At 35.9% G+C, this 19137-nt stretch overlaps 1 protein-coding gene across 1 annotated transcript; it reads right to left on the bottom strand.

The window, feature by feature from the left end:
• Positions 1-422: 422 nt before the first annotated feature.
• On the bottom strand, positions 423-11698 carry LOC138079296 (killer cell lectin-like receptor 6). Its single transcript, XM_068972193.1, has 8 exons — positions 11665-11698; positions 11149-11265; positions 8971-9069; positions 8005-8124; positions 6507-6578; positions 6219-6370; positions 3564-3667; positions 423-552 (listed from the first exon to the last, which is right to left on the bottom strand). The coding sequence occupies exons 1-8, from the start codon at positions 11696-11698 to the stop codon at positions 423-425; spliced, it is 828 nt and encodes a 275-aa protein (XP_068828294.1).
• Positions 11699-19137: the final 7439 nt, after the last annotated feature.

Here is a 19137-nt window from a genome sequence, read left to right as displayed (position 1 = left end):
TTTGTATTTTTTAAATTTTTGTATGCTATGTTGTAAACCACTTATCACTTATATTCCCCACTATATTTGTTTTACAGGCTTATTTTCATAGGTCACAATTGAAAATAAATAAGTAGATTTTTAAATATAAAAAGACTCCTAAAGACTATTTATGACAAATATGTTTATTAATTCATTTGTATAATTCTTAAAAAATCAAAAGGTTCTGAGTGTCTGTGCTTTCTGTGCCACTCTGATATTTTTGCTTTAACTCTAGACTCTGGATTCTTCTTTCATGAAGGCATTTATCAATTTCTGCAAAAAAAAAAAGTTATGAATAATGTAAAGTGACAGTAGAATAAAGACAGGCAGATTGTGAATATGGAATGTTACTGAGATGTGCAAACCTCTTCAGTTTTCTTTTAAGCTTCTTCTTCTGAGTTTTAAGCACAGACAGGCTTCTCACACAGGCACGAGGAAGACACGGTGCAGTTATCTATGTTGACAGTGTGTACACCTGCATACACACATTTCCCCTGGAAATCCATACTTGGCTTTGGTAGATGCCACTCACTGTGTTCAAGTAAAGTAACATTACTTTAGAACATGACGTGTGAAATTTATTATACCTGGCACTGTAGGGAATTCAGGAGAGTAAAGGCACTCACTCTTCCTCTTTTCAAAGAACTCATACGTTGGTATATATACAAAGAGATAGGCATATGATAAGTAAGTTTCACAAAATATGTTAATTATTGGTAAGTATTGGCTTCCCTGATAGCTCAGTTGGTAAAGAATCTGCTTGCAATGCGGGAGACCAGGGTTCAATTCCTGGGCCTGGAAGATACCCTGAAGAAGGGAAAGGCTACCCACTCCAGTATTGTGGCCTGGAGAATTCCATGGACAGTCCATGGGGTTGCAAAGAGTCAGACAGGACTGAGCGACTTTCAATTTTACATTATTGTCCAAAATGTTTGTTCATTTTTTTTCTGTAACAGTTTATGGAAAAATCCAAACAAACTTTTGGCAATATTTTATATGTGGGAAAAGGTACACCTGTATAAAGAAGAAGAGACTGCTCCAGCTGGGAAAATTATGGCAATAGCAGGAAAGACAGGACATATGATCTGGGATACAGAATTAAGTTTAAGTGTAGATCAGCACAACAACAATATTGTAAAGTAATTAGCCTCCAATTAAAATAATTAATTTTTTAAAAAAGCAGGTGCATGTACAGTTGCAGCTGGAATGGGAATTCTTTACTTGTAAACATGTTAGATATAAAAGCTAGCCAGAATTATTAACAAAATTTAGAATATATATATGTATATATATATATGCTATGCATGCATGCAGTTAAGTCGCTTCTGTCTTGTCCGACTCTGTGCGACCCCATAGACGGCAGCCCACCAGGCTCCTCTGTCCACAGGATTCTCCAGGCAAGAATACTGGAGTGGGTTGCCATTTCCTTTTCCAATGCATGCATGCATGCTAAGTCGCTTCAGTTGTGTCCGACTCTGTGTGACCCCGTAGACGGCAGCCCACCAGGCTCTGTCCACAGGATTCTCTAGGCAAGAATAATGGAGTGGGTTGCCATTCTCTTCTCATATATATATATATATATATATACACATACATATATATGTATTTGTGTGTGAGAGAGAGCATGTGCATGTATGTGTGTACGGATCCTTGAACAACGTGGATTTCAACTACTCAGTTCTACTATATGAAGATTTTTTTCAATAGTAAATACTACAGTATTACAGGGTCCATGGCTAGTTTAACATGTAGTTTTAAAGGACCAACTAAAACTTCTAAGCAGATTTTCTTCTACATGGAGGACTTGGTGCCCCTGACCCCCACCCATGCTCTACATTGTTCAAGGATCAACTGTATATGTATTATTCTGGGACAGTTGCCTCTGCTCTGATACATTCATCTCACTTCAATTTATAAAATCACCACTGGTAGAAATGCTAGTGGGCAGATGCAACCAAACATTCTGGTTGAATTTAATCCTTTACTAAAGATCTAGGTTATAAAGAATATTTTAGTTCAATGTCAATAAAATGGCTTTTCATCCACTCTAGAGCAAAACTGTTTGTTTAGTACTATCTGAAAAAAAAGGCAAAGCTTATTTACTGAATTGCTAAAGGCATAGTACAAGTCTTTTAAAAATACCAAAGGAACTAGAAAGAAATTCTGAGCTATGTTTGGAAAATTAAATTGCCAAAATAGTTCATATGTTATTTCATCTATTAATTCACCATATCTATTGAATGTTCTATGTTCCAAACATTGTACAAGGTTTGAAGCAGAGTGAACCTTTCAACTCACAAAATTCCAATAATTAAAATCATCAACCATAAAAGTTAAAATAGATTAAAAATTTGATGCATTACTACAGCAATTTCAGGAAAATATTCACATATGTTTACACAAAAAATATTCATAAAAACTGTGAAATATTTAAGGGACATATATGATGACTAAAATTATTTAAATATTAAATTTTAGTATGTGATAAATGATATTAAAACAAGTGATAAAGGGGAGGGAGGAGGGAGGGGGTTCAGGATGGGGAACATGTGTATACCTGTGGTGGATTCATGTTGATGTGTGGCAAAACCAATACAATATTGTAAAGTAATCAACCTCCAATTAAAATAAATAAATTTATATTAAAAAAATGAATAATTTAAGCAGTACTCTGACAATTGATTGCCTAATTGAAATACACATAGAGAGACAGATATAATTACACCTACATTTGAACATACATGTACATGCTTCAGCTTTCTCCTTCACGCCTTTATGTGTTAAGATAAATTTCAAATGAATAAACAATCTCATTTTATTTAAATGTTAATCATCTGTTCATGTGATAAAAGCAAGTAAACTTAAAGAACAAATTATTAAAGGAAAAAAGGAAAGCTGTGCCTGCAAGAGAAGTTACAAACAACATACCAGAAATCTTAAAAGAAATAAAAAGATAAACAGGATAAAACTGTCAAAGGTATTCATATTATAAGTTAGAAGAAAAACAGCCTTACTAAACATCACAATAATATCACCTAACGGAACAAAGTAAAAATAATTGGCTATCAAGATTATCAGTCTTATTCTTAGATAGGCACATGGTGATGAAAGAGCTTGAAATATTTTTTCCTGACATAGTTGTCTAAGGCAGTGTTTCTGAATAACAACTGAGAAATATGCCTTTAAAACCAAAAAATAGGCCCAAATTATTTGGATGAGAAATGACCAATCTATACTTGTTCCCAATAAAAATACCAGAGAGGTACTCAGATTCATACTTATGATATTCTTTCCTATAATTATATTTCTTATTTGAAATTGTAATAATTCAGGTCATCTAATAATAAGGATATACTTACTATTAATTATAAAATATCTAAATGACAATGATTTACAAAATTGCTGACAATATAATATGAAATAACAAAAGCGAGAAGTAAAGAGGACTAAATTTGGTCCCTAATAATCTCTATTTCCTCAAAACTCTTTAGGCCAGACATTGGAACAGGAATAAGGCATTGGATTATGTAGCAGAAACTTACAGGCCAGAAGGACGAGAACCATCCTCCCACTTCCATTCATTGTCCTCTTCCTTATAAGACAGGCCAAGCCAAGTGTGGTTTACTGCAAGTAACTTCAGAATACACTGCATGGAAACAGAATGCACAAAGCTATTAACGCTAAAAGTCCACTAGACATAAAAATACAAAACTTGTGTCTCAGTTCAGTTCAGTTCAGTCACTCAGTTGTGTCCAACTCTTTGTGACCCCATGGACTGCAGCATGCCAGGCTTCCCTGTCCTGTGTCTAAAAAGAATCTAAAAAACTTGTATCTAAAGAATCATTTAAAAAAATGCATGGGAATGACCCACAGAGATGTTATGGGGAGGGAGGTGGGAGGGGGCTTCATGTTTGGGAACACATGTAAGAATTAAAGATTTAAAATAAATAAATAAATAAATAAAATGGGTTATTTGTTTAAAAAAAAAATGCAGTATATATATGCCCACTGATAAACACTGAAAACATATTTGAGTTCTTCAGTGTCTGTGCATTTTCTCAAGCCAGGAATTAAACACACACACACACACACACACACACACACAAAGAAAGTTAATCATTTTTTTTGTTTGTTTTTTAGCTTAGTCCCAGTAATGAAAAGGGTTTTTATTTCCTCAGTGTATTTTAGAAATATTTAAGTTGTAAAAAGAAAGGGCACAGTGTTAACTGTATTTTAATTCATCTACTTTTTTAAACTTACACAGTTTTTTAAAATTTATTGCACAAATACATGCACTTGGTTTTAGAAGTCAAGTGATGCAAAAAAAATATATATAATATATATGTATATGTATGTATATATATATATATATATATATATATATAGCCATTCCTCTTTCACTAATGCCTTTCTCCAGAGGCAATTTGTCCTATGACTTCCTATTTTATAAAGCCAGAATCTTTAGTCTCATGCTCTATTTTCTCACCTCCTGTCTCCTTTTGATATAGCTACTTCATAATTTTTGGCTTGTGTTTCAATACTTTTCAGTTCAGTTCAATTGCTCAGTCGTGTCCAACTCTTTGTGACCCCATGAATCGCATCACTCCAGGCCTCCCTGTCCATCATCGACTCCCGGAGTCCACCCAAACCCATGTCCATTGAGTCGGCGACGCCATCCGGCCATCTCATCCTCTGTTGTCCCCTTCTCCTCCTGCCCCCAGTCCTTCCCAGCATCAGGGTCTTTTCCAATGAGCCAACTCTTCGCATGACGTGGCCAAAGTATTGGAGTTTCAGCTTCAGCATCAGTCCTTCCAATGAACACCTAGGACTGATCTCCTTTAGGATGGACTGGTTGGATCTCCTTGCAGTCCAAGGGAGTCTCAACAGTCTTCTCCAACATCACAGTTCAAAAGCATCAGTTCTTTGGTGCTCAGCTTTCTTCACGGTCCAACTCTCACATCCATACATGACTACTGGAAAAGCCATAGCCTTGACCAGACGGACCTTTGTTGGCAAAGTAATATCTCTGCTTTTCAATATGCTATCTAGGTTGGTCATAACTTTCCTTCCAAGGAGTAAACGTCTTTTAATTTCATGGCTGTAATCACCATCTGCAGTGATTTTGGAGCCCCCCAAAATAAAGTCTGACACTGTTTCCACTGTTTGCCCCATCTATTTCCCATGAAGTGATGGGACCAGATGCCATGATCTTCGTTTTCTGAATGTTACGTTTTAAGCCAACTTTTTCACTCTCCATCTTCACTTTCATGAAGAGGCTTTTTAGTTCCTCTTCACTTTCTGCCATGAGGGTGGTGTCATCTGCATATCTGAGGGTTAATATTATTTTTTTTTATCCAAATAGTAAGTGATGATCTAACAGAAAAATTCCTATTGAAGAGGACACCAAACCAATATATGAATCACTTTTTTTTTTAACATTTATTCAACTCTGTGCCTGTTCTTAGAGCTTGAGATATATCATTGAACAAAAATGAGAAAAATCCCTGCTTTGGGGGGTTGTAGGCCAGATAGAAGTTAACAACATACATATAAATGATATGATATATAAGAAGGTGACAAGTGCTATAAAAATTAGAACAGGGTAAGAATGCCCACAAGTAAAGTGGAGTGGTCGAGGGGTGGTGGGCACTGATACACAGGTTGCAATTTTAAGTAGGGGTGTCAGGGCAGGTCTCATTAAGAAGGTGACAAGTGTATAAACAGTTGAAGGAAATGAAGTAGTTCACCATGGTTGTTCCAGAGAGGAGAATATTACATGCAGTGAAGTGAAAATATTAGTTGCTCAGTCATGTCGGACCCTTTGCGACCTCAAGGACTATAACCTACCAGGTTCCTCTGTCCATGGAATTCTCCAGACAAGACTACTGGAGTGGGTTGCCATTCCCTTCTCTAGGGGATCTTCTCAACCCAGGGATAGAACCTAGGTCTCTTGCACTGCAGGCAGATTCTTTACCCTCTGAGACACCAGGGAAGAGGGAACAGAAAATGCCGTTTCCGCAATGAATGCATGTGTGTATGTTAGGCAAGAACGGTGGGGCACTCAAGGGAAAGAAAAGTGGATATGCAGCAGGAGAGTGCCCCTTACCCTGGTTTCAGAGCTGCCGGTGAGCCCTTCCTTCCACTGGTGGTCACTACATATTTATATCCCAGAAGTAAAGAATGAAATGCAATCTCACCATCAATCTACTCCTTTCTGTCTTTAAAAATGTAGCATTCAAAGAGACACAAAGCTCTGAACACTCCGACCAAGAAACCGCTTTCACAGTCTGGTGGTAGCAGTGGTCTCTGTGTTGCACCCAGTGACTCAGAGGAGATCCACACCCGTCTCCTAGGAAAGAAAATATAAATCAGAGCCCACAGACCCTCCCAAACAAGGGCTTATGTCTTCACACTCCCCTGCTTAAAAGAATGAGGTCGTTATTAAAAATTATTGTCAACTCAGAATTGTCTCACTTCCAAATTACCTCCTTTTGCATTTAGTTCTTGTAGAGCCTCAGTCATATTCTCATTCTGGTTTTGGAGCTTCTCTAGGATTTCTATATAAGACAAGACTTAACATTAGAGATGACCACACATTTCATTTGATTTTGTACTGTTTCAAGTCATAATAATAACAATGGTCCAGAGGCACAGTGTGCAAATAGTTTTAGTTCAGTTCCCTTCCCTACTTAATTAGCTTCATCTCTGCCTGAAGTAATTAAGTGCTTAGAAATTAGCCTTTTAAAATGCACAATTTAATGATTATAGTCAGCAGTACTGTATTATAAGCTCAAAATTGCTAAAGGAATAGATCTCAATTATTGTCAGCACAAAAAACGAATTGACAACTTGTGTCATAATAAAGGCATAAGCTAATGCTATTATAGTAACCATATTGCGATATACAAATGTTTCAAAACCACATGTTGTACAGCTCAAATTACACAAAGTTTTGCCATACATCTTGTAAAGTAAAAAAATAAATAAATAAATTTGAAAAATAAATAAATAAATAAAATTAAAAATAAAAGTATACTGATGAAAAATTAAAAAAAAAATACACACAGTTATGCATTAATCACATTTCAATAAAAAAAGAAACCGGGCTTTTAGCATGATGCATCACTAATGGACTCTCAGGTTGTTCATTTAATTATTCAATATAGGTTCAATATCTCAAAGGAAAAAAACTAACATTTTAATGCAAGGCCTTTGTAAAATACGTATCTACACTATTTTTATATTAAAATTTAATTAGCATAAAAGGAGCCTTATGATAATTATTATAAACACCCCCTCCTTAGGAGGCACTTACAAACTATGAAAATGCCATTGATTTCCAGATATTTGTATTCTTCCATTTTCATGCTCCCTGAACAATTTGCACATACCTCTACTGCACACTTTGAAACTTTTGTTTATGTTTGGTTTATATATTTTCTCTAAGCTTCCCAAGGGCAGGGTTCATATTGTATTTATCACTGATCAGCAGCCAAGTGGCTGGCACCTGGTGTGCATTGAATAAATGTGAATGCTTAACTGAGTAAACAAGTTAGTCAACTAATACAAGAGGATATATTTGGTAAATATGGGACTCCTGCAGTTTCAGAAGATCAATGAAGAATTTAAAAAAAAAAAGCCATCAAAACCACCATGCTGCTGTATAAACTCCTTTTTTATTATATGAAGTGAAGAAGTGAAGTCGCTTAGTCGTGTCCGACTTTTTGCGACCCTGTGTACTGTAGCCCACCAGGCTCCTCTGTCCATGGGATTCTCCAGGCAAGAATACTGGAGTGGGTTGTCATTTCCTTCTCCATGGGATCTTCCTGACCCAGGGATCAAACCCAGGTCTCCCGCATTGCAGGCAGATGCTTTAACCTCTGAGACACCAGGGAAGCCCTTTTTATCCAATCATTTTACGGCTGCAACAAGAAAAACAGTCTAGCATTCTGTAAAGATAATTTGTTCTAGTTCTAAAATTACCTTTATTTTGGTCAAGAACTTTTTGAACCTGAAGAAATATTTCCTCCTTGTTTTCGAAAGATTCAATCCATTGGTTAAGGCTCTTCATCTTGCTCTCTGATTCCTGAACACTTTGAAAATCTAGAACAAGAATTCCAGATAAGTATAAAACACATGCTCAGTTATGAAATGGTAGAGAGACTGTGAAGCTTAATTTTTATAACATTTCCTTAATAAAGTTCCCAACAAATTTTTAACAACTATAATAAGATATTTAACCAAATATGTTTTCATTTATCCACTGTTACTTTTAAAGTCTACACCTAAATCTAGAATATCATCCTAATTCCTTGTAAGATTGAACATATGCTTATATTAACAGAACATTGCTTCAGCTGATTAAAACAGATGACAACTACAAAAGCCAAGTCTCAAATAAATCTTGTGGCATCATGACTTGATGTAATGTGTAGAATTTCACTTTCTAATCAAATCTTAAAATTCTGAATTTCAAACTAACGCTATCAATGTGAAAACACTATACTTAAATAGTTGTGAACAATTTTAATACTAATTAGAATATTCTGTTGATCTAATTTATGATGCTGGCTAAATGGGCAGTATGAAGAAATAGTAAAAGAAGTTACTTTTTATTTTCAGAGTAAAGATGTTACACATTCACTCAGCTTGATATCTTAGTAGGTTGTAATCTTCAAAATAATACAGAATAAATCACTACTATTAATATCTTCTGCAGTAATTTCCATAATATAATCTCCTTGGGAAAAAATGATTATTGAGAGCTCACAAGGTTAAATTCATTCATAAAATAAAAAGTGTAATATTTTTATATCATTTTTTTCCTGTTCTCCATTCAGTATGGCAATAAAACATTTACCAAAAACTATTATCTGGAAATGATTTAAAGAAACATGATAATCTGACAAACAGTCTATTATTTCTTTTTCTCCAATTAATTGGACTTACAGTGGTAACCAAAGAATCCACACAGCATCAAAAGCAGCAGGCTGAAGATTCCCAGGATCACAGGAATTATTCCATAGAGAGAGAAGGAAAAACGAGAAGCTAAGAAACAGAGTGAGTGAAAAATCAGAGATAAAGTAAGCTCCTGTTATTTGAAAGATTAATATCATTATTTTAATGTTATTAGTTAAGTGCTGTATATTTTATGAAAAATAATACCCAGTGTGTGAATTACTATAAAGTATTAGGCTGAATAAGAGAGGAAAAAATATTTTAGAGGAATTACAGAAAATAATTAATGTAGAAGACCTGATTTCTATCCTGAAAGGCCCGCTTACAAGGTTGGCCATGGCTGGGATCTGGAAACCTAGATTTCAGTAGAGTTTCCACAACCACTAATTGTTAGGAATGGCTCACCTTATCTTCTCTGTTTGTACAAACAATATAGCTTTGCTTCTCTTTGGGAAGTCTGGAATTTTGTTACATGCCAACCAGATGCTACCTATGGGATTAACCCCCTAATAAATACTCTGAACATTGATTCTCTAATGAGTTTCCCTGGTTGTCAACATTTGACACATTGTCATGATGTATTGCTGGGGGAATTCCTGTGACCTGTGTGGCTCTACTGGGAGAGGAGTCTAGGAAGGTTGAGCCTGGTCTTCCCCACACTTCACTTCATGCACCTTTCCCCTTTGCTGATTATGTTTGTTATCCTTCCATTGTCATAAATCTCAGCTACAAGTGCAACTCTATAGGGTCCTGTGAGTTCTCCTAGTGAATCATTAAACCTGAGCATATCTTTGGGGACTTACAGTGCAGGTAAAAAATTTACATACAGGTATTATTAAAATTATCCTTAAATATTAGGTACAAACTTTCAATTCAGACTACATTACCCTCATTAATACAATCAGATAGAGAAATGCTTATCGATATTAAATCGGTGCTATTATTAAGATAGAACTCTTTTTTTTAAAACTGGATGACCTGTAGTAGATTCCCTTGATGTGTGCGTGCTAAGTCACTTCAGTCATGTCGGACTCTTTGCGACCCTATGGACTGTAGCCCATCAGGCTCCTCTGTCCATGAGATTCTCCAGGGAAGAATACTGGAGTGGGTTATCATCCCTCCTCCAAGGAATCTTCTTGACCCAGTGTACCTGAATCTCTTACATCTCCTGCATTGGCAAGCAGGTTCTTTACCACTAGTACCACCTGGGAAGCCCCATTCATAAAGAATTACAGTAAATCTTAATGACTGTTTTAAAGGGACAATATTTGGTTTTAGATGAAACAATACCTATAATTTATTCAATTTCACAAAAGTATATGCTTCATCCCCACATTCTAGAAATTAAACTTTCAGAGATCATTGTTAATAGTCTTTTGTTGGTAAGTTTATTTCCCTCCAAAACAAATGTATAAACTCTAATGTTTAAAAACGTATTTCTTTTTTTTTTTTTGTACTTCAAAAACAAAGAATTGTACTTTTGAAACAAAATGAAAAGCTCCCATAAGAAAAGAATAGTTATTTTTATAACTAATATCCAAATCATTTATTTAACTTTCTGTATAATATAACCTGGTGGTTATCAACCAGAGGAAAGTTTAACCCCAGAGGACAATATTAAATATTTGGAGATATTCTTGATGTGATAATTGAGGGTCAGGCAGTACTGACATCTAGTGCATAGATGTCAAAAAGATGCTAAACATCCTACAGTCACTAACCAATGCCCCATAACCAAGAGTCGTCTAGCCCAAAATGTCCTTAGAGCTGAGGTTGAGAAACTCTCCTCTATTAAATGATGTTGGTTAATTATGATCAAAAAGAGGCATCATGCAATAGGGTTTTATCTTTCTTTGTCTTTTTTACAAATTTTCTGAGTTTTAAACCTTGATCAAGTTCTCTGTTTCATGTAAGAAAACAGTTCTAAATTTGGACCATGGCTTCTTCCGTCTTTAACTATGCTTCTTCATATATGAAAACTTCACAACTCTGTCAGAAAATACGCTTCTGTTTTACTCCTATATATGTTCTAAACATTCTCATCTCTATATTTTTTCTAAATTTTAAAATTTCCAAATAGTAACAATTAGAGAAACATAAAATGGAAAGTGTACCTAAAGATAACAAAGAGAGACCATAAATGAATGAACTCTAGTGTATCTACTTTACCGTCCACATTGGTGTGCTCAGGAATTGGGCCCCATTCATCCTCAGGAGGAGGAGGAGGAAGGGCGAGAGATGGTTCCAAGTCCACAATAGGGATGGTCTCTGTCTGCTCTGTATTTTCTTTTAACACAGAAAATATATCATAACTTTACAACTTTGTAAAACAAATGAGATTAGAATTTGAGAACCATTACTATGTCCAAAGATCCCTAGAAATACAAACATCATAGAAATAAAATCAAAGATACTCAGATCACATTTCCACTCAACAGCCCATCCAGCTTCCCAATACTTTTAGGAAAGTATTTAAGCTGGTTGATTACACTTTGGACCGAGTCAAGAAATAAGATAATTATTTTTTAAAATATATTTAAAAGCACTCTTTCAGGTAATCTGGGACATGTTACAAATATAATGCTCCTAGAATAATCACAACTAGCATTATATCAAATAAAAACAACCAAAATTGTATTTTCATTAAAATGGCATAGGTCATTTAGACTTAAAAAGAAAAAATACCTGGAGGTTGTTCACAGTCTGAAGCATCTGACATTCTAGAGCCTTTTGGATTATTTATTTATCCCAAGTGTGAAGAAGAGCTTACAAAGATGTTGGCAGGTGAATGAAGAGTTATCTCTTCCACTTTCTTCCTAGAGTTGATGAGAAGACCACACATAGCCTCAGGTGGGGCAGCTACTTACATTTCATACAACTGTATGAAACTAACTAAATTTGGCAAAAAAAAAAAAAAAACCCACAGAGGAAATGTGAATCTATAACTGGATATTTTCTAATAGGTATACAGAAATAAAGTCACCCCTACTTAACTAAACCATATACAACAAGCCTTTAAGTATCATCTGGTTTATTTAGCTAATACTCCATCACTCCAGAAATTAATTAGGAAAAGCCACTATCATAAATAATATAACTGAGTATTCTAGAGCGAAATGTTTCATGAAACTTGAGTATGAAGAAAAGGAAGATACAAATATAAAGAAACTAATTAGAAAAAGGAATAACACTGGAAATGACATCTGTTCGTCAAAGGTAAATTTAAATGACTGCCTATATAGAATGGCACTTGAAGATGGAAATCACAAAATAAAATCTGTATGTCCAAATAGTGACAGACTGGCTTAAAGTTTTTTGATACTACCCCCACCACCCAACTTTGTTTCAAAGGGAAAGCAAATTCTATTCATATAAATATGTTTGGGTTAGCCACTGAAATAAACCTTTTACTCTTCACTGCTCAACTGAAAAAAAATTCAGTATTTTCAGTGTGAATAAATAGATACTGTACACAAACAAAAATAGACATAAGATTTTTCTCATTGGGTTTATAACCTCATAGAAACTATGTTCAAGTCTGGTTGAAACCACACACGATACCTCAGATAGTGGTCATAAGTTTCCCATCCTCCTATATCCAGTTCAGATCAAATGGTTTTACAAGTAATCCTAAAATAGATCACATTTTATCTTTTAATGTATGAAACGCAAGATTGGTTGACTAAAAAGATTATTATAACCTTACTTTTCAAAGATCTCAGTAAAGCCAGGGATGGAGAAAGCAGAGACTTCATAAAAAATATTCTGCACTGACTTTCTGCCTATATTGTAATTCAATTTTATTTTGTTTACTTTCTAACTCTATATTTAAAAATCTGATTGTGTTGCTTTGGGTCAGGATTCAGGTAAGTCGGAAAAAAGCAAAAGTATTAATCGTTAATGTGTGAATATCACTTATAAGCCAATATTATAATATTATATGGGCATACACAGTATCCTATTCTTGGGTAGTTCTATTATATTAGCATGAAATAAATTTTACTGTACTATAGCCCTGTGATATGATTAACCACCTCTCCACTTGGGTGGTTATATATCCAGGTGTTTCAAAAAGAGAACACTTTAAACAATAGTTAGAAGGAAGGTTCTAATATGCTTTGTTATGTTTAGGAGCAAAAACCAAGTAGCAAAGCAGTGGGCATTTATAATAGCATATAAAAAAGGGAAAAAGGAAGGAAAATTAGGGGAACAACATAAAAAGAAGAATAAAAAAGAAGAAACAATATATGCAAATATGTTTAATTCATGTGAATATAGAAAATTATTGACACTAGTGATCACAGGCAAATGGACTGTGAATAAGAGAAAAAGAGAGCCCATATTTATTTATTAGGCCTCATATTATATTGCATATTTATCATATTTTAAAAGAAATTCTAATAGATATAGGGAAATAAAAGCAAAGAGTGATTTGGCATTAAAAATTTCATGTTGTGAACAAATTTTCTTAACACTCATGACAGTACTATATTTGAGAACCAGAAATATTAAAAAATATATGCCCATAAACTAGGGATTGGTTAATTCCTTATCAATATAATGAAATACTATACACCCAATATAATCACCTTATTGAAATCTTCTTTATGACACAGGCATATGTTAATGTAGGAAAATTTACTGAATTAAAAAGACTATATCTAACTAAAAAACTTTCTGCATGTGAGGGCAAGTGAAAATACCAACAAAATGAAAAGAAAAACTTCAAAATAGTAGAAAACACTTGCAAACCATATATCTGATAAAAGTTAATATCCAAAATAGATTTCCCAGGTGGCACAGTGATAAAAATCTGCCTGCTGATGCAGGAGACACAAGACGCTTCGGTTTGATCCTTGGGTCAGGAAGAATCCCCTGGATTAGGAAATGGCAATCCACTCCAGTAATCCTATCTGGAAAATCTCACGGACAGAGAAACCTGGTGGGCTACAGTCCGTGGAGTCACAGAGAGTCAGATACAATTGAGTGACTGAACAATCACATACACAATACCCAAAATACATAAGGGACTCATACAACTCAATACAAAAAGAAAATCCGATTTTTCTAAATGGTCAGAAAAACTGAACAGACATTTTTTCAAAGACATGCAGATGACCAACATGGAAAGGTACTCAGCATCACTAATAATCAGGGAAATTTAAATCAAAACCACAATGAGATAATATCTCACCCCTGTTGGAATGGCTAACATCGAAAAGAAAAGAGAGAAGAGGTATTAGTGAAGAAAGGAGAAAAGGAAAACCCTTTGCACTATTGGTGGGAATAAAAATGGATGTGGCATTATGGAAAACAGTATGGAGATTTCTCAAAATATCAAAAATAGAACTGCCATATGATCCAGAAATTCTACTTCTGGATATATAACCAAAGGAAATGAAGATAGAAATATGAACAGATATCTTTACTATTATGTTCATTGTAGCATTGTTTATTAACATTAATGGCCAAGATATGGAAAACAGTACAAGTGATATATATTATATATATGTAATGAAATATTGTACAACAAATATTTATAACTGTATAAGATCCCTTGGAGAAGAGATAGGCTACACACTTCAGTAATCTTCAGCTTCCCTGGTGGCTCAGATGGTAAAGAATCTGCATGTGAAATTGAACTGAGGGCTAATTCCTAAAGAGAAAAGTTGCTTTCAAGAAAAAAAGGCACATGGGAAAGAAGAAAAAGCAAAGTCATATATTTCACATCACACATTATTAAAAGTACTTTACATACTGATTGTAGCCAAAGGACAGTTGTTCTTTAGGTTTAATTTAATGCCATTATTAAGAAAAAATGAGGTATAATTTTCCAGTTAGTCCAGGAAATAACCTAGAAAACAGTGAAATTCTCCTATATACACACATAGTGTTTTGTCTCAAAGGCATCAATATATGAGGATAGTTTATCTGAAGTCATGAAAAGGATTACCAATAAATATCTATCAGAGTAATGGTATTTTTCCTCCTGAATATACAGAGCAATGGAGAAGGGAATGGCAACCTATTCCAATAATCTTGCCTGGAGAATCCCAAGGACAGAGGGGCCTAGCGGACTACAGTTGAAGGGGTCACAAGAGTCGGACACGACTGAGTGACTAACACACACACACACATACAGTACAATTTTTTATTTTCTAATTTTTTGTTGCTACTATTATTCTAACTTTTTAAAGAAATTGCTGAGGAAGTTTTAGAGTTGATTTGAAAACTGTACCACACAATCCTACAATTTTCACCACTTTGCAAAAAAAAAAACAATGGGGAGATAGCTTCAAAATTGCTCTCTCAGATATTCATATAGTTAAGATGGTTATCTATTAACACCCTCTGATGATCAACCAGTGTGTCTTAGATTGTCACCTACCACTTCATTGTACCATGAAAAATGGATTCTGCTCTATAAACTAATCTATTGTCATGCAAATATTGGCAGGGGCCCATAAGATAAATGGAGAAGGCAATGGCACCGCACTCCAGTACTCTTGCCTGGAAAACCCCATGGACAGAGGAGCCTGGTGGGCTGCTGTCCATGGGGTCATGAAGAGTCGGACACGACTGAGCGACTTCACTTTCACTTTTCACTTTCATGCATTGGAGAAGGAAATGGCAACCCACTCCAGTGTTCTTGCCTGGAGAACCCCAGAGACGGGGGAGCATGGCAGGCTGCCATCTATGGGGTCGCACAGAGTCAGACATGACTGAAGCGATGCAGCAGCAGCAGCAGCAGCAGCAGCATAAGATAAAAAACAAAAATGGGTCAGATTATAGGTCAATTAATAAAAAACATACCCTTGCAGAAGGAAAGCAAAATTTTATACTGGTGGTTAAGGAGCAAAAAAGATATCACAATTTCCAGACTCTCAACCCTGCTGATAAGAAGATAATTTAACTGCAATTGAATGGTTACAGGAGCCCATGTACAGCAGGGCAATTTTCAAAGTGGGAAAGTAGAGATTGAAAAGCATGATTCAGGTATAGATGACCTTATTTGCAAAGCAAAAGTAGAGAGACAGATGTAGAGATTAAATGTATAATTATCAAGGAGGGAAGGGGAGTGGGAGGAATTGGGAGATTGGGATTTACATATTTAAACTATTGATACTATGTATAAAATAGATAACAAATGAGAATCAACTGTATAGCACAGAGAACTCTACTCAGTGTTCTGTGCTGACCTGAATGGGAAAGAAATCCAAACAAGAGGGGATTTATGTACAAATTCAGAAAACTAAGATCATGGCATCTGGTCCCATCACTTCATGGGAAATAGATGGGGAAACAGTGGAAACAGTGTCAGACTTTATTTTGGGGGGCTCCAAAATCACTGCAGATGGTGATTGCAGACAGGAAATTAAAAGACGCTTACTCCCTGGAAGGAAAGTTATGACCAACCTAGATAGCATATTGAAAAGCAGAGACATCACTTTGCCAACAAAGGTCTGTCTAGTCAAGGCTATGGTTTTTCCAGTGGTCATGTATGGATGTGAGCGTTGGACTGTGAAGAAGGCTGAGCACCGAAGAATTGATGCTTTTGAACTGTGGTGCTGGAGAAGACTCTTGACAGTCCCCTGGACTGCAAGGAGATCCAACCAGTCCATCCTAAAGGAGCTCCGTCCTGGGTTTTCATCAGAAGGACTGATGCTGAAGCTGAAACTCCAGTACTTTGGCCACGTCATGCGAAGAGTTGGCTCATTGGAAAAGATCCTGATGCTGGGAGGGGTTGGGGGCAGGAGGAGAAGGGAACGACCGAGGATGAGATGGCTGGATGGCATCACCAACTCGATAGACATAAGTTTGAGTGAACTCCGGGAGATGGTGATGGACAGGGAGGCCTGGCATGCTGTGATTCATGGGGTCGCAAAGAGCCAGACACGACTGAGCGACTGAGCTGAACTGAACTGAAAAGCAAGTTACCGATCAAGCAGAAAAGGAAGGTTAGACTAAATATTGTGCCACTAGATTAGAGTCAGAAACATCTGTTTGAACTCATGTTTCACCCAGTGTATATACAGATGAAGAAATATACAAACAAATACATGTATGTGTGTATACGTGGGTTGATACAATGCCTAGCTCCTTCCACTTGAAAAGTTAGAAGCAGTGAAACCCCAAAAGCAGCAAACATACCCAGTACCCAGATCTTGGTTTTTAAATGTTATTAATCAGTAAAAGGAACTAGAGCTCTTTGGAGAAACGACTGATTCTAAAGTTGGCACAGAGAAAATATATAAGCTGAGAGTGTCTTACTATGACAGAAAGAAAGTGCTCAAAAATAAAAATATTAGGGTAGGTCAAAGGCACAGAGGAGCTACCTAAAAGATCTCCCAATAGGCAAAAGTGGAACAATTTATGCAACAAAAGTAATAAAGTAGTATTGCATTATAAACCCAAGAATAAAATTAATATCAGTGAGCCCATGCTATTAAAAATAAGTGATTGAATAATTAAATGGGAGAGAAAAGACAAACCTTTACAGAAAAATTTCAAACATTCTTCTGCCCAGGAGGTGAAGTTTAACTCTGACTGAGGGTGGACTGGCTTTGGTGACTTGCTTACTTCCATAGAACAGAGCTTGGAAAGAAGAAAATGATAACTCCACAGTGGGAAAACCTGACAAACACAAATTAACCAAGGGATAAGGTTAAGATCACCATTGATACCTTGTGGATAAATGTATCCCTGATAAGACCTCATGGTTAGGTTAGTTCACCTTCGTGGTAGTTTTTCTGAAAATCCCACCTCTCCAGTCTAAACAAGAGAAAAACATCAGAAGAACAAACTTAAGGGGCATTTGACATGAAACCTGGCCACAAGAAAAGACTGGAAGTGTTACAAAACAAAGAAAACATTGTGACTGAATGTCGTGTTGTATCCTAAATTTAAATAATGCCATTTGCAGCGTCATGGTGCTGTTGTTCTATCAGTCAGTCCTGTCTGACTCCTTACGACCTCATGGACTGTAGCACGTCGGGCCTTCTTGCCCTGCAGCAACATGGATGAACTTAAAGATCAGTCGTTATACTGAGTAAAGTAAGTCAGACAGAGAAGGAGAAATATCATGTGACACTCCTTATATGCTGAAGCTAAAAAGAAATGATACCAATGAACTTATTTACAAAGCAGAAACAGATTCTCAGACTTATAGAACTATGTTTTCAGGAGAGGGAGGAAGGATGTGGGGAAAGGATAGCTAGGGAGTTTCAGATGGACATGTACACACTGCTCTATTTAAAGTGGATAACTAACAAGGACCTACCATGTAGCACAGGGAGCTAATGTGGCAGGCTGGATGGGAGAGGAGTTTGGGGGAGAATGGATACATGTATGTTTATGGCTGGGTCCCTTTGCCATCACCTGAAACTATCACAATACTGTTAGCTTACTCCAACACAGAATAAAATTTTTTGAGAAAAATGAAAAAGCAAAAATAAAAAATTTGAAAAGCACATTAATGGAAGAAGTGATGAAATCCCAAAAAATGTATCTCTTTTGCTAATATTTAAATTTTTTAGCTTTTTAATTTATTTACTTATTTTTTTATTGAACAATAATTACTTTACAGAATTTTGTTGTTTTCTGTCAAATCTCAGTATGAATCAGCCATAGGTATATATATATCCCCTCTCTTTTGACCCTCCCCCACATCTCCCTGAAGAATTATTTACAGGGCAGCAATTGAGAAATAGGGCTTCCCTGGTGGCTTAGAGGGTAAAGCATCTGCTTGCAATGCAGGAGACCTGGGTTCGATCCCTGGGTCGGGAAGATCCCCTGGAGAAGGAAATGGCACCCCACTCCAGTACTCTTGCCTGGAAAATCCCATGAAAGAAGGAGCCTGGTAGGCTACAGTCCATGAGGTCACAAAGAGTCGGACACGACTGAGTGATGACACACAATGGAGAAATAGACACAGAGAATAGACTTATGGACATGGGGAGAGGGGAGGAGAGGGTGAGATGTATGGAAAGAGTAACATGGAAACTTACATTACCATATGTAAAATAGATAGCCAATGGGAATTTGCTGTATGGCTCAGGAAACTCAAACAGGGGCTCTGACTAATATTTAAATATTTTTGAGCAATTATTGTCTTGTTAAAATTTTGCTTGAACTCTGCTTACATGGTAAAAATATTTC

This window comes from Capricornis sumatraensis, chromosome 4 (genome assembly GCF_032405125.1).
Source record: "Capricornis sumatraensis isolate serow.1 chromosome 4, serow.2, whole genome shotgun sequence".
In the NCBI taxonomy this organism is placed as follows: Eukaryota; Metazoa; Chordata; class Mammalia; order Artiodactyla; family Bovidae; genus Capricornis; species Capricornis sumatraensis.
Note: the sequence above shows the minus strand (reverse complement) of the source record. Positions and strands in the feature narration are given on the sequence as shown.

Coding starts and splice junctions, on each gene's coding strand:
- LOC138079296 (XM_068972193.1), bottom strand. CDS start 11,698: ATGTCAGATGCTTCAGACTGTGAACAACCTCCAG. Junction 6,579..8,004: donor AGTTCTTGACCAAAATAAAG/GTAATTTTAGAA, acceptor TGTCTTATATAG/AAATCCTAGAGAAGCTCCAA. Junction 553..3,563: donor GGTTCTCGTCCTTCTGGCCT/GTAAGTTTCTGC, acceptor ACTTGAACACAG/TGAGTGGCATCTACCAAAGC.